General features: G+C 40.7%; 1 protein-coding gene across 1 annotated transcript; it reads right to left on the minus strand.

Moving 5' to 3' along the window:
- Nucleotides 1–417: 417 nt before the first annotated feature.
- Nucleotides 418–7,533, minus strand: LOC140230602 (zinc finger protein 532-like). Its single transcript, XM_072310743.1, has 3 exons — nt 7,476–7,533; nt 4,353–4,666; nt 418–3,388 (listed from the first exon to the last, which is right to left on the minus strand). Exons 2-3 carry the CDS (start codon nt 4,615–4,617, stop codon nt 585–587), a joined length of 3,069 nt encoding a protein of 1,022 aa, XP_072166844.1. The 5' UTR covers nt 4,618–4,666; nt 7,476–7,533; the 3' UTR covers nt 418–584.
- Between the last annotated feature and the right edge of the window lie 17,469 nt (nt 7,534–25,002).

Here is a 25,002-nt window from a genome sequence, read left to right on the forward strand (position 1 = left end):
GTTTTTTTCTGTTTTTCATCACCAAAGTTGGGATGCGGCTTATCCGCCGTTGCAGCCTTAATGCCAGCGAATACGGTACGCGAGTTTGGACTCACACACATTGGCATTATCAAATTTTATACCCATCCAGGGTAAAAATTTTCTTCAACTTTAAAGCCAATTTTTCCACTTGTTCGAGTTGACGTAGGTGAGGTGGACTGTACTGCAGCAGCAGAGCAAGGGTTTATGCTTTTTTAAATATTTTCATCAACTCCTTTCAGGTAATGTTGGTCTGAAGAAAACAAGTATCACTGTCACAATTTCCACAAAATAAATTTTGTCATCAACAGAGATATTAGAGTGGAGTAAACCAGCACGTTACATGCAGACTGCATACTGTGGCTTCATCCACAGGTATTCATTCAGCACCATAAGAGCTATATGTGATTGTTTGTACCATGATACTCATCAAATTGAGGAATAAAGAAAGCAGTCCAGTCAACCTCGCTATGAGAGGGTCTTCCTCCATATACACACATTGGCTCTTGTCCAAAATTTGAGATGAACCGATAGAAGCACCTTTCGCTAGGCACCATAATGAACAACTATTTCTTGGTTATAAAGGCAAGGCCATGGCTACGTTTGTGAACGGCAAATGTTTTGTCATTGTCAAACTCTGCCTTACACACTTCGCACTTAAATTTGCACGGATCTTCTTTGACCACATCATCATCCTTCTTTGGCTCCTTTTTTTCCACTTTGTTGTCCACCTCTCCGCCTGGAGGCGAGTTGTCTGCTGTAGATGGACCCTTTCCCTCTCCCTCCTTCTCTGTCTCCTCTTGCTTCTTCTGTTTGAGGTCCTCCTCAGCCTTCCTCAGGACTTCCAGACGACGCTTCTCAAAGGCAACTATATCCTTGATCTTGTGCTTGATGAACATGTGCCTGCGGAGGGCGTCCTGCACACGGAAGCAGAGTCCGCATTGGTGGCACTGACTCAGGTGGTCATCCGTCTTGTGGGACGCGATGTGCTTTTCGAACTCCACACGATCATTGCTCTTGCACTCGCACTTTGCACACTGCAGGTCAGTGAAGCGCTTCACAACAATCTCGATGGGTTTTGCAGGGATTCCAGGAATCTGACGTGTGTCCTGCACCTGCATCTTTGGAGGATACATCACTGCCATGACCCTGGCTGGTGACTTGAAGGAAGACTGGCCGAGGACAGAAGTTGTGGCTGTTGAATTAAAAGAAGGATTTCTTGGTTGAGTTTCATGCTTCATATTGGGTCGGAGGGAGTTTACCATGAGAACCCCGGGTGCTGACTTTGTGGAAGACTGGAAGAGAGCATTTTTGGCTGCTAAATTCACAGTAGGATTTTTTAAATGAGTTGAATGCTTTTGCAGCATGTGAGCACGGAGCGCAGTAATGTTGTATTCAGGGAACCTCTCGTCACACTGGGCACACACATATACCTTGGATACTTTGGAAGTGCCCTGGGGTGGTGACTGGGTGTTTCTGACTGGGGACTTCTTTCCTGTATCCTCGCCTGCCTTGGCATTCTCTGGCCTGGTCACATGGGATCGACGGGAACACTTCACGCGATGGACAAACACCTGATCGATGTCTGTGAAATTCAGGAGGCAGAGGTCACAGTTGTACAGCTTCTTCATTATGGTCTTGTGGTTCGCGGCCATGTGAGTCTTCAAAGATTCAACATGATCAAAAGGCTTGTTGCAATGGACGCAACAGTACACATACTTCTCAATCTTGATGGCTCCATCCTTGAAATGAGATTCAAAGTGCTGCTCCAGCATGGTACGAGCTGAATACACACTCTTGCAGAAGGGGCACTTGTAGAGCAGACCATACTTCTTCAGCTTCAGTCTGTGGACTTGGAGCGAGTGCTCTGTCGCTGCTTCATTGTTGCGGAAGGCCAACTGACACAGAGTGCACTTGAAAAAGATATCCACATGGTTGGACTCCAAGTGACGCTTCAGGCCCTGGTATGATGTGGCGTACTTGAGGCAAAAGCCACATTTGAACAACGGCCTCCTGACCCAGTGGTGGCATCCATCATTTTGGTGCTCCAACAGCGCTTTCAGGTTTGGGAAGACCAACCCACACTCTGGACATGGATTCTGCTGCATGCTCTGTCTGTGAATTATAGTGTGCATTCGCAGCTTACAAGAATTGCCGAGAACCATATTGCAAACATTGCACTGACAAAGCGGTGCTTTTATCAGTATCATCTGCAAATGATCTTTCATGGCCTCCTTTGACAGGAATTTCTTGCCACATGACATACAGTGCATACCGTTGGTACTTTCTGCTTTGCTCCAAGATTGTGTCTCATTACTCGGTGTAGTAATGACAATTGTGGTTCGGTTTGAGGTGGGAGAGTTGCTTGTGGTCTTTGCAGGGTCATTAGGCGTAGTCTTATTTAATACATCTACTGAAGGCTTCTTTGGAATTGATTTGTCAGCTGTCTTTTGGAATGATGAAGACACAACAGTATCCGCGGCCGAATATTTTGGCTGCTGGAGATTGGTTGAGTGATGAGGCAAACTGTTCGCTGAATAAGAGGTCTTGGCTGGGACACTTTCTTCTCGCGCTGGTGCATTCAGACGGGTGAAGATCTTATAGGCATCAACAGATCTAGCTGGAGAAATGCTGGCCTGGACTGTGGTGACCTGCATGTCTCTCTTTGTAATCCCGTGCTTTTGGAAGTGGGCCAGGAAAGTGCACTTATTAAAGAAGACAAGATTCTGTCTCCCCTTACACCACCTGCAATGAACCGAGATCAGGGCAGTTTTGCGCTCTGTATGTGCATCCAGACTTGCCTTGAAAAGGAATGTGTCACTGCAGGCGGGGCACTCGAACACCTCCTTGCCCACACCAAGCACCGTGCACTGCTCGACCGACAGCCTGGGGCATTTGTGCGGGGGCACACAATTGTCTCTGGCGAGCATCTTCCTCTTTATCTGCACCAGCTCCCTCGCTTCCTTGACACGGTCAAAGAAAGAGTGGAATTCCTCCATGGAGTTCAAAGTGGACAGGTGGCTCACCGACAGGGTACCACTTTCTGCATCTTCAACTGGTGAAGCAGCACTCGCCGTGGGGGTCATTGGCCAGTCTTTGGCTGTTGGTGTCATGACAGGTTGTGATGCACATGTCAGCACCTTGCCCGACCTCTGGAGATCTTGATCACCAAGAAGGGAAACAGCACTCTGCACCAAACCCAGATCTGGAAACACTTTTGGCGAAGGCTTCCCTTGCGATGCATTCTCCTGGTTCAGTGCACCTTCACTGTCTGTGCTCGGTGAGGTGTCCTGCTTAATCCTGTCTTCTGACATGGAGCTGGCACTGCTACTGGTGTCTCCAATGTCCACTTGCTCTTCAGTCTTCTTATCTGTATTTGTACACAGAAACAAAGAGTTACAAATACTCAGGTAACATCTCAGATTCTGCTTGCTGGCATAGATGTCTGAGACATATAACACAATACATCATTTGATGTAATATCATTTACAACCACGACTGAATCCATTTGCTTTGTTAGCTTGGTTTTATTTACAATGCAACATCTCTCTGCTGAAATTTGTATTATTCAAAATCTTCCTTATGAAATGTCTTTCATAAGCCAGAGAAAAGTCAGTCAGTAATAGCCACAACAACAACAACAACAACAAAAAAAACAGTAATGAAGTCCTCTCTCATACAAATTTGAAACAAAGCCAGAGATAATACTGAAAATAATAATCAACCAAGACCAACCACAAGTTCTACTGATCACCAATCTTTGACGGAATCAAACAAATGGATGCTTCCATACAGTATACTAGAACCAACAAGTACTGTACTGTAAAACACAATATTTTCATAAATTGGAGCCAATGACCTTTTTCACAAGAGGAAATTTTCACAAATTGCCTTTAACATTTTAATGCATATAGTGTAGACAAGAATTTTCATGTGCCTTTAAATTTCAAGAATCTTGGCTCTCATAAAATTTGTGAAATTAAAATGCACATGAACATTCCTCACTTTACAGTATGCTATAATACAAACATGGAATGTTTTGCAGTGTGTGGAAATTCCCATGAAGGTGTCCTTTGCTGTACCATACTAGCGAGAAGGTAAAAATCCAGAAAACATACCCCCATGCGCGAACTAACAAACAAGTTAAGTGGAAGTAAATTTGCCCTTCGAGAAGGATTTCATTTTTATTTTCTCCCTATTTTGTTATGTTTTATATCATGACCAGTCTTTATTTCACAGCCCATATTTAGTCAAATGTGGATATTTTGTCTCACACATGTACAGCGACACACCTTTCTCAAAGCAGTATCTCCCTGAAGAGATGCATCACTTACCATTTCTACCACCAGCTTCGTTGGCACTGTCACTGCGTTTGGTATCTTCATCATCATTCTTCATTTTGTTCTCAGCAACCTCAGCATCCTTCTCATCTGGTCGTTTCTCTTTCTCCTCCTCCTCTTCCTCCTCCTTCACCTCCTCAGCCTGGTTTTCTTCTTCCATGGGACACTCCACAGGAATTGGAACAATGTGATCGGCCAACTCGGGGATGCCGTAGGCGGCAAGAATGTCCCCCATCTGCTCCTGGACTATTTCCGCCATGTCGGACTAGGCCTCCAAAGAGTGGGGTGTCTTCTCCGAGATATGTTCACTGTAAAAAACATACCGGGTAGGCATTATATAGAAAACCATTCAATAAAGACAATAACTATAGTAGGGCTGACAACTTCTGCAAATATAACGGCAGTTTTTAACAATGGTTCAAAATAGGAAAATTGTACATAGGACCTACACAAGACCAAGATTTGTTGGCCTCCATACAACATTGCCAGAGTGGGCATACATGTAATTATGCTTCAGCATCTAGCATTATGCTACGCATTATAAGTACACTTTTTTATGCCCTCTTTTTTTTTTTTGCATAATTCTAGCATAATTGTCACAGAAAGGACACTACATGCGATATGAGTACTGTGATATATTTTTTGTGATTGTTTCTTTGTTTTTCGGGTGATTCATGAATAGAATTTGCATTAAAAATGTGTTATTTTTGGATTGTCACCCGATTTTGGGAAACTCATTAGGCAAAAATATGAGGACCTTTTTTTGTTTTGTTTTGTTTTGTTTTTTGCTTGTCAGCTAATTTGGCAACAGAATTGAGAACCCGCCCCCCCCCCCCCCCCAAAAAAAAAAAAATGTTGAGGATCCTTGGTTTTTTTTTTTTTCTTTCTCTCTTTTTTGCTTGTCAGTCAATTTGGTGCATGAAAATTATCATTTTTGTCCCCTGAAAATGATTATAAAACCTAAAACATTAGGAACAACAAAAAATGACCATATTTCATGGCAATTTATAATAATTTTGAGCAGCCTCAAGCATAATCCCATTTACGCTGGCCACACTGCTTCTATACTGTGTGAAAATAATTATTTATTGGATGGCAATGAACGTGATACACTAGGGAATATATTGCACAAGTTAGGGCCAATATGGTATTACATGAATTGCAGATCTGGATGAGTGCAAATTGAGCTATAGATGGTAATTCAGGTAATATTCACTGGTTTTCCAGGATTTAAAGGCATCAAATATAATAAATAATTATCTCTGATCATTGTTTACTTAGAGAAGGCATAATAAACTGTAAAAAATGACATATTTGTACTAGATCTTGAAGTTACTCGATATGCACTGAAAAGGAGTGACTCGCCGGTCACTTGCACTTGCGTGTAGTTCTGTTTGCATACTTGCGAATTGCAACAAGCATTTGCACACTAAGTAAGTATTCGCACAACAGACAATTTCAAAGACAGAATTTTATGGTGTATATAATATTACACAGCCACTAACAAGTTAGTCTATGGGTAATAGTTTGGCCTATAGACATCTAACAGGTCCCAAGGTCCTACTGGTACCACATAATGCACAGGTTTGAGTGCGTCAGTCAGAATTGTGTGCATAAGGCAACTATCTGGAATGCTTAACCTATGAGGCAAAGCTGAGCGAGGCTAAATTCCATAGTTACTGCGCATGCACACTAGTCCTACTGATGCAAACAAACAAAAAGACACATGTGTCATCTGTGTTAGAGGATGGGGACAATTTTCTTGCCAAAAATCAATTTTTTTATCATGTTACATGATGGCAAATTTACTGGATGCGTTTCCTTTTGGCTAGCCATAGACAAAAGGCGAAAAATCATGCGTCCAGTAAGGTAATTACTGGTACTCAATGCATGGCAAATTGGATGCATGGTTTTTTAGCCAATAGGCATCTCATACTGAATGCGCGAACGCTTGCAATTGCAGCTTATATTAGTGTGCGAATTTGGTTTGCTACAAGTGCGCGCACTCTTGCTACAAGCTTGTGCATTTTACCTCTGTAAGGCAGCATGCATGCAGCCAGTAGAAAATCAACATACCGGTAGACATGTTGTACAGGGTCTACTGCAGGATTTTTGCTACCGCCCAGTACCGGTACTCATTCCATACCGGTAACATGCCTTATAGGCCTATGCTCTCATCTAACAATGCACATTGAAAATCAAGCGGGGAAAAGTATGCAATTTATTGTACATTTGATGTAGATAATAATGTGATGATATATATATTCGTCTAGTTGCATACTGTAGTTGGTAATGCTGCTCATTCCCCGAGTTCAAGATATGCACTCAATGTTCAACCTCCTGTGCCAGAATTCGAAGACATGCATTCAAATAAAAAAGCACCCCACAAAGTTTTTCATGTAATATAACAGGCGGCCACATTTTGGATGGCGTTTTATATTTACTGCACGAGCTGAAATTTTCGCGTACAGATATTTTTGCGAATTGCTACTTGGACATTTTCGCGTGTTGTTAATTTCGCGGTTGCGAGGGTCTAAACTGAACTTAGTTATTCGCACGTTGTTATTTTCGCGGTTCAAAGGCGATTCGCCAAATTCGTGAAAATAAAACCACCGCAAAAATTTCAGCTCGTACGGTATACTTATGGTCAAATTCAAGGCGGCCTGCTTCAAATCGTCTAGTTCATCTGATTTCATTTATAAAAGCCACAAAAAATAGCTACGGTCAGTGACAGTATGGTGATTCTTCTGTTCTGGGTTCTGGAAGAAGAACCGCCAGCACACACACCAATCTCCTAGCAACGGATTTTACATTCTTAGGTTAGCAACCTTAAAAAATTCAGGTTGGGCAAATCCCAACCTGAATTTTTTAAGGTTGCTAAAAAAGTTTTATGCAACGGGACCCAGCAAACTGAAATTTCAATTATCTGACTCTAATGAGGGATGGGGAGTCTAGAAATAATGAACATGAAGACAGTATGAACACATGATGAACAAATCATTTCGCATCATCAAACTTCATACGCAATCATCAAACACACCAATTGACAGTATAATAACAACACTCAAGCCTGGGTTAGAACAGCATAGCAGGGTTATATTAGCTCATTTTACTCACCTACAAGCCCATCTAACTAACTCAGTAGTAGTGAGGAAGTATTTTGTACACAATAGTGTATGGAGGCAGTCACATGTACAGGTCAGCAGCAAACTTCACACAAACCCCATACATTTACACTGTCTACTGGTGACGTCAAAGGGGGCGCCTTTTCCCTTGCCTTCATGCGTGCGCGTCCGCGTGCATTGTGGGATATGTTTTGAGTGACTGGCGCTTGAAGTTTCTCTATTTCAGCAAGCTGAGAAATAATTGGTAAGCATGATTTTTCTATTTGTTTTAATACATGCGGTGGTTGTTTGATGTGATAAGTTGTCACTTAGCGTCCGTCACGACAGAAATGATTCGTAGTACCTGTAGTTATGTATTAATCGTCTGTGACACAATTCATTCGATAGCTGATAGCAGCTGGCAGTCGCCATCAAGGGGGTCATCCGTCTGCGGCGGCGCGCCCAAGCTCCGGGGACGCCCAACGTGGTGCCGCTGCTTGCCTGGCAGCTTGTGATGCCATCCCATATGGCCGGTGGCCATGCCATATTATTATGGGATCTAACATTAACCGGTACTAGTATATTCTTTGAAATTGAACCCTCGCCCTAGACAAGTTTGGGCTACCCTGGGTTTTAGGGGTCTAAATTATTTTGGGAAAATAATTTAGACCCCTAAAACCCAGGATAGCCCAAGTTTGTACAATACAGTGTATGTTCATGCTATGACAGTGCCGAACTTAGATCTACACCGAATAATGATGTCGATTAGATTCTTATGGACTGTGATGGCCATGGCCGTGGCAAGCGTATGAAAATAAAATAAAAATATTTGATACTGCCCTGGTAATCAGTGGTAATAATGGAATGATAGGTTAAAATAACATTAAACATAATACGGTACCGGTAGTCAATAGTGTAGTCTAGGGTTCTACATTAGATTGTCTAAATGGATGGTAAAAATTACACTCAGTTTTGGTTGAGATGGTTTAGATGGGCCGGGCTTCAATTTTAATAGAAACCTCTTGCATACGATTTTAAGACTATAAGACTAACAAAAGTTAGAGTAATTGTTCCAGTTTACGGCCATCTAGTAAGACTAAGAGGAATCTAAAGTTTATATGATGGAAAATAAAATTGGTCTTGAAATGGATGAGATATAAAAAAAAAAAAAACCAAAGTAAAACAAAGCGGTCCTAATAATGGGAGGGGGGTCCCACCTTTTAATATAATGCCTATATACATCGCTGTACATGTGGACCTCTTTGTTTTTGGATATATCTCTTTCCAGTGCTGTCTCATTCTCACAAAAAGTTAACCCACTGGCATTGAGGATGGACTGATTTTGCTACAACACACATTTCCCATATAGACACCTGCCAGAGTATACTCGGGACTTGTCCTCAACAGGTTAAAAACTGAATCCCCATCTCAACCAAAACTATACCATCCCTTTAATTGTAATGCAAATGGTAGGGTAGATCTACAGTACGTACTGCTACTGGTAAAATTGGAAATGAAAGACTGACCAGGCCCCATCATGCGCATGCTTCACAGCATCTGACGGCTTGTACCTTCGTAGCAAGGATACGTACCCTTTGACGACTAGTACAGGTAATAGTATTCAATTGTACAAGGACAGAGTGCCTATATTCTGGCCCTTATTCAAATACCAAATTCATAATATAATGTGCGTTGTACTTTGTTATATGAAGATTGACTCCTCCATATAAATGCCTATTATTTGACTGATTACTACGGTACCATAGTGTGGTTTTATATGCGGAATTATTTGTTATTTCTTGTGGTAAAGTCAAGCGTATGCACATCTTCAAAATGGTAGCTATTTACAAAACCAAAGTAGTCTATATCACATTGAAGCTCAACTCTAAAATGCAAAAAAATTTGCGAGTTTGCAATATGTCTCTTGTACACGCGTCTACAAATTGTACACCATCCTTTGACATGACCTTTCAAGATTTCTGATTACCTTCCAGGTCATGCTAGCACTAGCAGAGCAAAATTTATAAATAGCTACTATAATGATAACCCTTGGGCGCTCCTTGTACACAGTTACTGTAAAAGTGGATATTTCCGCGTTACTGATTTTTCGCGATTGGCTGGGTATTAAAGCAGTGTTTCACATGTTTTTAATTCTACGGAATCAAGACATAACTTACTGGAACATATGGCACGCAAAAACATTCGCATGCTTTTATTTTTGCCCTAGCTTCTGGTTGCAGAAATGCGCGAAAATTTCAACACCCAAAAAATTTCCACTTTTTATCCACTTCACGTGCGAGCTGGTCGCAGTCAAGTGAGAGCTCTATTAGTGAGAATAGCAAATGGCCTCAGGTTTTGTACATATTTGGACTTCATCAGCTAGCCAAAATCCCAGATTTGGGCAAGTTTAGACATTTTTCTGAAAATTAAAGATTGCCACCACCAAATTTATGGGACTGGTATTTAACAACTGATGACATTTTCTTTTTGTTTGGTTAAAGTATTTCTAGGTTGATCGCTGTGCAACAACTATGTCTATACATATGTAGGGCTCAGGTTCGCTTTAACTCTCTTTTACAACACGCCAACAGCAGACACAGCAGCACAGGTGTTACTTGGAAGGAGTCTCCTGGCTATAAACTGCCTTGTAGCCAGTTTATTCTTCACATAATTTGGATTGGGTTTACATGTAAATTTGAGTTGGAACATAAATATACAAAGTCAACATAACAAAACATGCAAATGTTTGAACAATGGTTAAAACTAAATATTCATAATATGTAAATGAATGTGTAGGCTTGGGTGAGTTAGGCATGTTTTCAGTATTATAGGGACCAGTGGGTGAGAAGTGAAAGAGTGGGAAACTGTCATGTGATGTGTGGAGTGTTTGTGATAGGTGGATGCATGTGGATGTGAATATGTATGTGATGTGGGTTGGTGTATTGGTGTGTAAAGGGGTGGTACATGTAATAACAGAAGGGGGGATACACTGGTAATAAATGGTTCAAAATAAATCCCTACACAAACAAGAGGTACGGTATACAATGTTGTACATAGTTTTTCCACAAAATTACATTTCTGGTCAGTTTTCTTCTGTTTACATTTGTTACATACTCAAAAAGCTGCATCACTTTGGTGATCCTTCGCATTTATCCCCAAGTTGAATTATCCTTTGGGTTCATGTCACGTTTAGGGGCTTATTAAAGTGTGTGTGTGTGTGTGTGTGTGTCACACACAATCACACTGGTATAGCTTCTGACCATTCGAGTATTGAGAATTAAAGGACAAGTTCACCTTCATTAACATAAGGATTGAGAGAATGCAGCAATATTAGTAGAACACATCATTGAAAGTTTGAGGAAAATTGGACAATCCGTTCAAAAGTTATGAATTTTTGAAGTTTTTTGGCAGTCACCGCTGGATGAGAAGACTACTGCAGTGTACGATGTCACATGCGTACAATAATATAAGGAAAATATAAAGAGAATTTCACAAAATTTCATCTTTTGAAAAAAAGTACACATTCCCTTGACTCATTACTGACATATGTTATGGGTAATAATTATTCCCATTGCCTTTAGAAAGAGGCAAGTCAAGAGCTCTTTTATTATGCGAAAAAAGTGAAAATATGTTGAATTTTCTTTACATTTTCTTTATTACTGTTGTACTCATATGACATCACGAGCCTTAGTAGTCTCCTCATCCAACGGTTCCAACACAAAAGTTTTAAAAATTCATAACTTTTTCATCGATTGTCCAATTTTCCTCAAACTTTCACTGATGTGCTCTACTAATATTGCTGCATTCTCTTAATCCTTATGTTAATGAAGGTGAACATGTCCTTTAAGGGTTTTGGGGATGAATACCGGTACTGTACTAGGGATTTCTATAGCTCAGTTGGCAAGAGCACTGGGCTAACAATCCAGAGGTCTCGGGTTTGAATCCTGATGGAATCCCACTTTCTTTACTCATTTTTCCACTAAACTAGTTGTGATTGCATACAAAATGTTCAAGTACTTACTGGAAAAAATGTACATATGTGACAGGTCTTTTTATGCCTCAGCCACGAAGTGGTGCCGGAGGCATTATGTTTTCGGGTTGTCCGTCCGTCCGTCCTTCCGTCCGTAATGAATTTTGTGGACAAGGTAACTATCAAAACCTTTTAAGGTATCCTAATGAAACTTGGCATGTATGTGTATTAGGGGGTGAAGTTGTGCCTATCAACTTTTGGGTGCACATGCTCAAGGTCAAAGGTCAAATACATACGATTTTACTATTTCCATCATATCTATGCAATGCCTGAAGATATTTTCTTGAAACTTAGTGTATACATGTATTACTCAATTAAGATTCTCTGGTGAAAGTTTGAGTCATGAGGTCAAAGGTCAAAGGTCAAAAGGTCAAGTAAAAATATTTAAACTTCACCTTTTTTCTCTGTACCTTGGAAATTGTTCAAGGTCTCTTCATGGAACATACATGTACTGACTGGCAGTGATTATCTAGAGAATTTATGGCTCATGGTGTCAAAGGTCAGGGGTCAAAGGTCAAGGGCAACACTTCAAAACTTCAACACTTCAAAAAAACACTACTGAATATTTCCCTCATGAATGTTTATGCAATACCAGCAGGATTATTATTTTTTTTTTTACACTAGGTGTATGCATGTTTAACCTAATAGAGATTCTCTGGGAAGTTTTTTTTTTTCTTTTGTTTTTGCCTCAAAGGTCAAAAGGTCAAAGATCAAGTGAAAGTGCTGAACTAAGTTTTTCCTCCATATCTAGGAAGTGGCTCAAGTTATCTTGAAACGTACTACATATTTATGCATCTTCTGCCTGCCTGCTTTATGCATCTTCTGCCTGCTTCTGCTTTTTAGCATTCCTCCCCATTTCCAACATTTTTGTATACTTACAAGTTTTATGTAAACTTATCCTTTATTTTGTATAATGAAATTTATGTAAGTACACATACTGTATTCAATTTGTGTAATATATTTATGTTTTTGTTGGAAATGAAAAATAAATGAATGAAAAAAAAATGAAAATGACAGTGATTAGCTTATGAATTTTAGGGTCAAAGGCCAGGAGGCATACCAGGCATACCAGGCATACCAGTCGCCATAGCGACATTTCTAGTTGCACACTTAGTCTTTGATTTCAAGTGTGACTATGTCTTGATAAAGGTATAGAGACATTAAACCCCAGAAAAGGCAAATGAAGGTGGTCTGGATGACAATAAAACTAATCTCATATCCATTCAAAAATCAAATAAGTTTTATAATTATGTTAAATGCTACTGTCCTGAATGTCAAGTCCAAGAATATGTTGAAATCAACACTTGCATTTTTTTTTAAAGAAGCATGTTATCATGGTGACTTACATTGGCCTATTACATTCAATTACTCAATATCCTGCATGTTTGATTGTACAATGTATGTAAACCTCAAAGCTAATTTTCTGGAAATTGTGTTTATATGTTTGTTAGCTTAGGTATCATTTTCGTGGCAGATTTTGATCCCAATGTGTTGTGACAAATTATGTATCATTGGATGGTTTCCATGGAGTCTGGCAGATCTAATGATATCAAAACCTGTATGTATCAATTTTCAGCAACTGTATTGAGGTTTTCATGGTGGGAAGCAGTGTTATAATTGGGGTTAGAATGTAGCCTTAGGTTAAGGCTAAGTCTAGCCTCATGTACCACGAATTAATGTATTACTGAAGATGCACATTAGTTGAGGAAGTGGCAATTCAGCTGAATATCAGGCTACTTTGAAGTGTATGTAAGGAAAGTGTTTGATGGCAATGTGTGTGTGCATTTGTGTCTGTGTCTCTGTCAGTGTCTGTGTCTGTGTCTGTGTTTGTGTTTGCGCCTGATTTTCTGCAATGTCTGTGTTTAAGATTTTTTTTGATATTATCATTGTGGGAAAGTTGCCAGTAATCAACATGTCTACAAGTTGTATAAAACCAACCAAATTTTTTTTTCAACTTTCACATAATGATGTTTGTGGTGGTTTTTCTGGATCAGTGGTGATGGGTGTTTTCCACAGTAATATGTTAAATTCAATGTGAGGATTTTGACCAGGTGATCTCTTATGAACTGTAGAATCATGCCAGATCTTTACACCTCTGATGTTTTCCCTGAAAGTATGACTTTTGTTAGATAAACAAGATAGAATGTTACAACATGAATAACATTGGGTGAAGATTGAACTGCTCTTTTGTATTCATTTTTATGCCTCGGAGGCATCTGATCCAGCACCTTACAATGCAGCACATCTATATGAAGGTCTTGGTTTCACTTTATTCAGACTTCGGGAATTTGTGATGATGCATGCAAAGGAAACAAGCCAAATAGCTCTATCACCAGGGGCGGATCTAGCTTTTTATAAAGGAGGGGGTTGGGGGCGGTATGCGAGGGAACGTATCGACTGAGCCCGAGTGAGCGGAGCGAGCGAGGGGGGGGGGGAGGGTGTGGGAGGGGGGTGTCCCCCCTCCCACAGTAGGGAGAATTTTTGAAAATCTGTGTGTGAAAATGGCATTTTCTTGCATCTAAAACACCACTATTTTTGGTATAGAGGTCATTGCCATAAATAGAAAAAATAAAATTACAAGTTTAAAAAAATATAAGATTTTTAAAAAATGGTCCCCGGATAATTATTATTCGTAAATGAGAAGCAGACACAAATCGAGTTTCCGAGTAAACAGTCACCTTGAAGGCATTTAATGGAACCCAGCTTCAGACCAGATACCCAGCAGTGTGTAGCAGACAGTAACCCTACAGTCACCGAGAGGTGGCGCTATATAACAAGCTTGACTTGTAACATTGATAATCATTAACAACACTGGCGTGATTGCCTTTCTTTTTTACTCTTTCATTTTTCACCTGAATGATAAAGAAAATATAAAAGCTCTACTTGAGCTTAACAAACCATTACCTTTAAAATGAATAAGGGTGTAAACTATTATAACATACAAGTAGTTGCACTGTTCATGACCTATGATACTTTCAAGAGTAAACTGCCATGAACTATAATAGGCAAGCTGGCTTATAAAAACACTAAGCTAACACCTGAAAATAACAATTACACTAACACCTGACTTAGACACCAAGAGCGTAATCACAAAAACTTATTGGGTACCGTACGTTTAACAATAACACCAGATACGCATTCTACCATCAATTCTTCTCGTCAGCGTTAAAGAAAACAAAAACAATCATGAATTGTTACAAGTATATAACCATCACATCATACCAATACCTCTCTCAGACGTGCTGACACTGAGTCATACAGTCCTGATTGACATGAAACATACCGTTCAGCAAAAACAACAAATTTGACAATCATGTACGACCTGATGGGGCAAGCTAGGATGGCATGAAATAAGTAGCTCCTATAAAGGCATAGACTTACACAGTATAAACAAAAATATGAAATGATGTACAAAATGTTCATGTGGGGACACAGGAAATACACATATCTACAATGTATATGAAAATAGAATTACATATGCACGTAGCAGAAAACATTGATATGTACGAGTAAAGGTGCAATTAGGGACAGGCACCAAACAGACACCAGAGAAGTAAATATATAAAGGTAACTGGGAAATATTAAGACGATAAGGGTATGTGATAATAAACCTGGTATTACATACACTCAGAAACAAGAAGGCGTATGCACCCACTAAGGATATAAGCATCATATGTTATACACAGCACAAAGGGGCAAATCACTGAGACATAAGCGGGGTGATTGGGACCAGATCCAGCCCAGGACCGTGGTAGACTTTGGGCAAATCACAGTCTTACGGGCTGAAAGATGAAGGCCTGACTTTCGGAGGGCATGCAGGACACGTGACCAATTCTGGAGGAGCTCCTCGGGGGTATCACCACCAATGAACAAGTCGTCTGCAAGTTTCGCAACAATACCTTCCACAAGTAGATCCCCAAGCACGCGACACATCAGCTCTTCAAGAGCAGTTTCTGAGCCTGGCATGCCCATGGCACAGCGTGTATACACACGGACTCCACGATAGGGGGTTGCAACACCACAATACTTCATCGAGGCCTTGGACAGGGGAATTTGATAAAAAGCATTGGTGAGATCTGTGGCAATGAGATGTTTCCATTGACCAATTTTTCTGAGGGTGGAATCAACATCAGGCATAAGGGAGGGCTGAGGCTTGGCATAACGGCCTACATCGGCAAAAGCTGTAACAAGGCGGAAGCCGCCGTTGGCCTTCTTCACAAGGAAGGATGGATTCAGGTACTCAACAGAGATGCCCACATCTTCTGGGCGAGCAAAGACACCCTGTTGTTCTAGTTCATCGAATTTCTCTTGGAGATCAACCAAAGAGTTACGGGAGTAAAGTGGCAAGCGACCCTTGCGTTGGGGAGGCTGAACCAGGGCGATTATTATTATTTTTTTTTTTATTTTTTTTTTTTTGGGGGGGGGGTTGCAACCCCCCCCCCCACCCCCCCCTCTAGATCCGCTTCTGATCACACACACACACACAAATCCAACCCAATAAATTGTTGATGGTTTTGCAAGCTCTGTTTGATAGCCAACTGTATGTTTTCCATGTGAAGAGGGCTGCATACCTCTACAGAGTTCATAACAACAAGCATTGAGTCATTGAACTGTACATGTCTTTCAAGTATTGTTCAATGGTGTGATCTTTCTCCATAGACCTTATGCATATGACGTCACACGGCCTTACTAACTGAAGGGCGCCCTCCCTCAGAGGGCAAGCGATGCGTTGCTAGAGCGTGCTTTTACACGCGAGGCAATGGGCATTTACACACAACATCGGTGTTTCTTTTACTGTCTTTTCTATTGCATGTAATCTACAGCCCTAGATCGGGAAATTCAAGCTTGTATAGCAAAATCGACATTTGATGTATGCATTGCACTCACCAGGTTAATGATATATCCAACATTTTGGCACAATTTTCATGAAAAAAGATGCAACTACCAGCGGTCGTAACAGCTCATCAACCTACGAATCCGCTAGCCAATCACATGTGAGGTAGATTTCTACGTGTTTTTTACTAAAACACGTACCTCGCATGTGATTGGCTAATGAAATTAAAAATGGCGACATGCATTCAGCGAACGGCGATGTTGTGCTATGGATACAAATTTCTGCGATATAACCTAGGAATTCTGTAGTTACTGTGAGTATTTCGATTGCACAATGTGAGAAAATTACCCAAATATTGCTGCATAATGTGTCATGTCATGTCAAACTTGTTTGATGGTAAAAAAAACCTGCCACTAGCCTGGGGACTGGCGGCGAGTAGAGCGATCGCCGCTAGCGCGCATAGGAAAAGCACATAACTAGCTGCACGCCTCTGCGATGTCAAGGACTCGCTTGCCCTCTAAGATGGCGTCGCGAGAGGTTGTCAAGCGAGTGATGACGTCAACGCATAAGGTCTATTGGCTGGTTCAATCAAGTAGCATACTGTACACATGAATGTATGCCATGTTCTACATGCATAAAATTTGCTATATATGAATGACTGCAGATCTGACACTGTAACAGAATGGCTGATCACATTTTATATATTCATATACAGTAATATATGTATTCACATATATTCATATAATCATATATTCATATAGTCCTATATGTAGTATGGACCTGTTGATCATTTGTGATTATTTGTAATTATTTGTAATTATACAGTTACAGACAAGCCTGATTTCACATAGACCATGTACAAAGTACAGCCGGGCCAAAGGCGGGGCCTAAGGCCGGACCCAAGGCCACGGGCCTTAGCCCAGAACCAGGGGCCCATAGCCCAAGTGGGCCCAGGCCCAATGGCCCAGGGGGCCCCGGTGGCCCAGGGGCTCCGGTGGCCCAGGGGCTCACGGGGCCCAAGGCCAGGCCGAGGCCAGGAGCCTAAGTGCTGGCCCAAGGCAGGGGGCCCAGCCAGGGGCCACCAGACTGAGACCACTAAGAGTACCAGTCATGACTTGCTGTGATAATGATGTGACAGGCCTGTGCATACACATATTATGTAAATACACTGTACAGGGCTGTGCATATTATGTAAATACACCAGGGAGGTGGAAGAAAGATGGAGTGTGCTCTTCTGAGTCTCCTTTGAAGTCATGCGTGGCCCCGACAGCGTTTTTTTCCCCCTCCCGTAATCCCATTACTCACGCTCGGCGCACTGCAAGTCGTAAATCTTGTGGCGGAAATCACGACGCGAAATGCATTGTGGTCGGGGAATAAATTGGCGTCCTACGGTGTAAGCACAGAACTCATAGAGTGTACAGATTGTATTCTGTAAGGCAATTCTGTAAAGCAGTGGTGTAAGCAGTGGTAGTGGTTCTGGCGATCGTGATTTTGACGGAGACGAGTTTGTTGAGGAGGAATTGCTTTTAGCAAATTCAAAATCACATTGACACAGCAACTTAATGAAATTTGATTTGCAATTGAAACTGAAACTCAGAAAGTTGGTTGGGCCTTGGCTTGGAAATTGGAGGCCAAGGCAAGGGCAAGGCTCAGGACACTGTTTAATAGCGCAGCGTCACCTCAGGTACGCTGCCTAGCAAAAGCATACCTAACGTTAGTCCTAGCTAGTAGACTCTAGTATTTCACAAACTAGAATCTAACCACTGTTAAACGTTAGATTCTACTAGCTCCAGAGGTGTACTCTACTATTTTAATTCAATTTTTTGTAACGTTAGCATGGGGTAGAGTCAAGCCGATTATCGGTATTTACCGATGAATGATCGAGGGAGTGAGGCGAAACACTGTATACTAAGCTCTGTTTTTCCCCCTAAAATATACTTACAGCATCATACATCTAGGCTTTTATAGATATCATCTTTAATTCTCTACGGAAAATTATTATAATCAAGGCTGATATGTCTAATTTACACTTTTTAACACTCAACTTTCCATTCCAATATGTATTTACTAGTAACTCAAATTCACCGAAACAACGGCAACGAACGCTGTCCCGACGCCTACGCGGCGGCCCTACAACAACCCGACGAGTACGCTGAAAAGCCCCAGCTCGCTCGGGTGCAGACGAAAAAAAAACCCGCCTCGGTCTCTATGAAGCACTACTTTTACACTCGAACTGTTTGAAAACACGCCCGAACACGCTCATGTAACTTATATCATTTTGAAGATCAAGGTCAGGCCTACCTCTCTAACTATAAAAAAATTGCGGAAATGTGCGGGATTTCTCATAATCGATACAGAAACAATATGATGACATCTCTAGCGCACAAAACTTACTGCTCAGTAACTCCGTTGTTTGTGTACCGATTTCGCTGGTTCAAACGGCAATCTCCTCAGCACAGTCTGCTGAACCAGCGAAAGGTATAGACATACCACGCTACCCAATTCTTGAGCCATAAGTTGTAGCTTTCGAAGGGGGACGTCTTTCACTGAATGTAATAGACTGCCAAAATTTTGAATATGACGTCATATTGTCGGTGCCACGCATCGCTTCAAAGCCCGATTTTTACGAGCGTGTGTTTATGGAAGGCCTGGAAAGGAGATCATGTTGCGTCACTCTAGTGCGCCGGAGGGTGATGGGTGGACCGATAAGGCCAGATTTTGACATATTTATCACAGAATGAGGGTTGGATTTCAAGACGTTAATCGGTGTAAGACCACTTGATTTTTTCTCTGAGGGAAGCTCTCAGAGTGCCATCTCCATCTTTCTTCCACCTCCCTGAATACACTGTACACTAACTATACACAGTCATGACTTGCTGTGATAATGATGTGACAGGCCTGTGCATACACATATTATGTAAATGCACTGTACACTATAACTATACACAGCCCAGTCGCTTTATAAATCGCGACAGGGCTGTACCTGAACAGCCCACAACACAGAGCAAACACAAAGCAAATTTTACGATTGCATTTAGTTTTGATACTTGACATCATTTTTTGTCACCTCAAACGCATCAAAGACAATCTTTATTAATGAGACTTCATACCATACCTGTTTTCCTGGGGTTATTCGTGGGAATTCTGCGATCTGGGTACTATTCGCAAATCTAACAACATGTGAAAATATCAACTCCTGATCATGTAACGTGCATGTGTACATTTCTGTGTTCACTGCTGTATTCCATGAACATGAATTCAACAACTACCGTTAGTGCACCAGTTTTCAACAGGACCCAGATTTCGACACCCAGCAGATAATTCTTATAAAATTTTATACTCAATACAAACGTCTGACTTCAGCAATCAACCAAGTTATTAATCACATTTCTAGTCTTATATAAACACCGTTTGTCACTTGTCATCATAATCCGACGGTAGAATATTTAGGAGAAAAGCAACACAGTGTCAGCAGAAATGTTAATGTCAGCCATTTTTAGGGGTTCAAAACAATATGACGCATTTTGTATACATCGCCGTAAAATTAAATTCACCCGTGCCGGTTATCTTGCTTTAGTATCAGTTTGTTTGCCAAATCTTGATGTTTGATTTCATAATCGTCTTTAGCAATTTCATGGCTGAATTCGTGATAAATGAGCAAACTTGTAGAAAGAGTTGGCTTTGGGAATGTTGCACCAGATTTCGACATTCCCATATCAAGACACGTTATAGAGGAAACAACAAGTTCTTGCGCCGGTATGATTGCTAGTTTGCGTCCACAATGCAGTGTACGCGTACTGTACGCGCCATGTGATTTCTGTGTGATGCGCGCTGTGATTGTGTCGAAAAATGATGCTGGGTGTCGAAATCTGATGCCAGCGACGACGTGACGGAAATCGTTTAAAAATTGAACGCGAGTGCATTCAAATGGGAATTCGTTTAAGGCATATTATTATTGGCCTTTGTAGCTCAACTTCATATCGAAATTCCGAGGTAAAACGGTGCAGTATTGATGGTAAACAAGGAAATGTGCTAAAGTGTCGAAAACCGGTACTCTTACTGTACTGTTATATCCTGTAATATGATCTGCCAGGACAAAACTCACATACGCTCTGATTCTGTATAGCAATCACTTTCAAAGCAATGTATTGATACATTTCTGCCAGCTAAAAATTCTTAAATGTTGGTTCACCCATGTGAATGGGTACAGAAACTGAAGCCTACACTGTAGGTGGTGGGTTAAGCAGAATTGCTGCTGTCCTTGCAGTCCCACTCATATGTTTTCATGTTAGTATAATGCTAGTTTGTGGCAATAAGAGAGTGTGCCAAGCAGTTTGCCAAGCAGGGATTCGGCTGGATGTCGAAAGTGATTAGCCATTCTGATACTTGAATTTAACAATACCATTTAACAATTCCATACCACCTAAAACCCCAACCCTATCAAATTCTTTAGAATTTCTGCTATCAAAACAATGATTGGATAATCTGCAGACAAAGTAGATTTTTTCTGTCACAAATCTGCTGTTACTGTGTTATTACCTCCGCCAAGGGGGAAGGTTATGTTTTCGTGACCATTGGTTTGTTTGTTTGTTAGTTAGTTAGTTAGTTTGTCTGTGTGCAAAATAACTCAAAAAGTAGGTAACGAATTTGGATGAAAATTGCAGGAAAGGTGTAGCTATGCAAGACACTCTTTGTATTTGTACTTGACAAAGCATTGCCATGGTAACCGCATGTTTTCTTTGAAATCATGTGGAGTGAACAACTTCCACAGTTTTGAAGCAATTGAAATCAAATTTGGTAGGCATTATGGCCTTGAGGCATAGATGTGGAACGCATAATTTTTGTGTTTGTCGGACAAAGCGTTGCCATGGTAACCATAATTTCACCAAAACCTTGTGGATTGAATAACTTCCACATCATTCAAGCAATTAAGGTCAAATTTAGTATGTATGATGATCAGGAGGTGTAGTTATGCAAGACACCAATGTGATAATGTAAGAAAAATGTGTTGCCATGGTAACCACTCATTTTTGTACCAAATTGAACCATTTAATCTATGAAGGTGAAATTTGGTGTGTATGATGCTCTTTAAGTGTAGTTTTGCAAAATGTCCTTTGTATTTGTATCGGACAATGCGTTGCCATGGTAACCGCGTGTTGTTGTTTTTTAATCCTGTGGAGTGAACTTCTTCCACAGTTCTCAAGCAATTGAAACCAAATTTGGTAGGCATTATGGCCCGTATGGCCCGAGGTATAGATGTGGAACACATAATTTTTATGCCTCCACCACGAAGTGGTGCCGGAGGCATTATGTTTTCGGGTTGTCCGACCGTCCTTCCGTCCGTCCGTCCGTCCATCCGTCCTTCCGTCCGTCCGTCCGTCCGTAATGAATTTTGTGGACAGCGTAACTGAAAAACCTTTTGAGGTATCCTAATGAAACTTGGCATGTATGTGTATTAGGGGATGAAGTTGTGCCTATCAACTTTTGGGTGCACATGCTCAAGGTCAAATATGTAAAATTTCACTATTTCCACCATATCTATGCAATGCCTGAAGATATTTTCATGAAACCTACAGTATACATGTATTACCCAATTGAGATTCTCTGGTGAAAGTTTGGGGTCATGAGGTCAAAGGTTAAAAGGTCAAGTAAAAATATTAAAACTTTATTTTTTTCTCCATACCTTGGAAATTGTTCAAGGTATATTCATGTACTGACTGGCAGTGATTATCTAGAGAATTTAGGGTTCATGGGGTCAAAGGTCAGGGGTCAAAGGTCAAGGGCAACACTTCAAAATTGTACTATTTCCCTCATGCAATGCTAGCAGGATTTTTTTTTAAACACTTGGTGTATGCATGTATCACCTTATGGAGATTCTCTAGAAACTTTCTCTCTTTTTTTTTTCTTTTTTTTTTTTGTTTGCCTCAAAGGTCAAAAGGTCAAAGATCAAGGGAAAGTGCTAAACTAACTTTTTCCTCCATATCTGGGAAGTGGCTCAAGTTATCTTGAAACTTACTACATATTTATGAATGTTCTGCCTGACAGTGATTATCCTAAACTTATGAATGGGTCAAAGTCAAGTTAAAGTCCTTAAATCCCCAAATACATGCCCTCCTCCTATTCATCCAATTAAACCTAGGTCAAGGAAGGTGACCATTCAACACATTTGTGATAAACTTGTCATTTTAATATTTTGCCAGTTTTGTGAAAATGTAATCACACATTGTCCACATGTACTATAGACCTATTAGGAGAATCATGCATTATGGCAGAGGCATACCAGTCGCCTTAGCGACATTTCTAGTTGTGTTTGTCACACAAACCGTTGCCATGGTAACCACAATTTTACCAAACCTTGCAGATCGAATAACTTTTATATCATTCAAGCAATTAAAGTCAAATTTAGTATATCATGATCTAGAAGTGTAGTTTTGCAAGACACCAATGTTTTTTTTTAAGGAAAATGTGTTGCCATGGTAACCACTCATTTTTGTAACAAAATAAACCATTCAAGCTCTGAAGGTCAAATTTGGTGTGCATGATGGTCTTTAAGCGTAGTGATGCTGGGGGAAAGCATGTTTCCATTTCCTGTAAGTTTTATACTCAGTGTCAACTCTGTAATTGTACAGTAAACTAAAATTATTCTGTTTCCAATTCGACAAATGCACAAACTTGATATTAACGTCATTGCCCTCATGACATCACATACTACAATGTATAAAGCAACACTAGGGGCAGGGGTATTAATCACCTTCAGTGATAATTCTAGTCTTTTTTTAGTTAGTTAGGGGCACATTCTGAAAGAGCAGACTTTTAAAAGCTTTAAAATATGTAATAACATAATTCAAATGGACTCTCCTAACCTACCTAAATATTGGAAAGAAAGCACACACTCTGGAAAAGTGTGAGCAGAGGAAAGAGGCTCCAAAGTGTATAAGGTCTATTAAAAAAAAACAGGATGTAAACCACCATGGCAACAGCAATGAAGGGGTTGTCAGTTGAGAGTGAAGAGCATGTAAAGGATTTTTAAGAAATGAAAAGGGGCCTGCACAACATACCTAATCACACCATTCTACAAAAAAGTGCTCTAGAAAAACTGCAAAAAAAAACACACTTTCATATTTATTCTAATGATCCCAAACTTCAGAATAATGTAGAAAAAGAATGGCTCTTTCAGAATATCTGAAAAACTCAAGATTGACTAGGTTGACCCGTTTCACCCTTGTTGAAATGGGCATGATATTCAGTGCAGTTGATGTGAAATTATTACCTCCGCCAAGGGAGGAGGTTATGTTTTCGTTACCGTTGGTTTGTTCGTTAGTTAGTTTGTTAGTTCGTTTGTCCGTGTGCAAAATAACTCAAAAAGTAGTGAACGGATTGGGATGACACTTGCAGGAAAGGTTGAGAATGACACAGTAACAAACAATTAACTTTTGGCAGTGATCCGAGAATTTTGGGGGAATTTATGAAGGATTTTTGATATTTTGGCAAGTAGGGTCAATGAACTTGGGAGTTCAGGCTGCGCGTATTTGAGGTTTGAATGCACACGCTAAAGTGTGTGCTCTAGTTTCTGCTACGGCGAGGCGCGCCGTGCAGCTGAGGGTTTGTGACGTAACAAAGGCTTCTATATTAGGCTGCGTTCACATAGAAGTATACTATTCGGGTATTCGAGCTCGTTTTTCGAGGGCACGCGAATAGCTTGAATCGAACGATAGGATTTCCTCACACCGGTTCACATAGGAGGGCACTATTCGAAAGTACCGAATAGCTGCGAAAAGTATAGCAAAGTGGGAATCGAACTTTTTCGATTTTCTTGCAGCGTATACCGTCTCTCGTTTCTGAAATAATGACAATTTTGGTCTGGATTTGCCCTTTAGCAAAAATAAGCATGTAGACTGACATTCTGATGCAGTTTAGAAATTGTTAATAAGATTTGCTAGGATGTAGGAGGAAGAAATCCTCACTGCATGTGATGGTGAGTTGACGGTGCGGGTGATGGTGTATTCGGGGCCCGAATAGCGAATACCGAATACCGAATACTTCTATGTGAACGCAGCCTTAGGAAATCGGGCGACTTTCAGCACACAATGCTACATATGTATGTATCTATATGGGTGGAAATCACTGATATCTCTATGGAATAACAAGATCAGTAGTGGAAATGAGCTGCATGCTTGGCGGAGGTTAGTCTAGCGGGCGACGTATTTTTAGCCTAAATCAGTGATTGGCAGTCAATAGAGGGCGCGACGATGTGGAAGTCAAGTTGACTAAAAATACGTCTAGTAAGAAACCTCCGAATAGAGGCGTGGAACCGGGTGTGGCAAGACAGTTGTCAGTCGCCAACTCTCGAAGTTTTATTGGCTGAGCATCGGATGTCAATCAAAACACGTCGCAGAGCCCGAAGAAATGCTAGTCTACTCTCCTAGGTATACTACAGATAATCTTTCAATAAAAATACAGTTTGCCTCTCTCTTTCAGCTTACTACAGTATTTTTTCACTCTTCTCCATTCTTTTTGAGGTGTATTACATCTTACCTTAATTCAAATAGAAAAGAATGATGGCAATCAGTGCAACTGACTTCAGTTGTACATCTATGAGGGTTTTGCACGTGGAAACTACGCCAAAATTACTGCCGAATGCAAACGTTCAATTATTGGAGTAAAGTCTATTTGATA

This window comes from Diadema setosum, chromosome 7 (assembly GCF_964275005.1).
Source record: "Diadema setosum chromosome 7, eeDiaSeto1, whole genome shotgun sequence".
In the NCBI taxonomy this organism is placed as follows: Eukaryota; Metazoa; Echinodermata; class Echinoidea; order Diadematoida; family Diadematidae; genus Diadema; species Diadema setosum.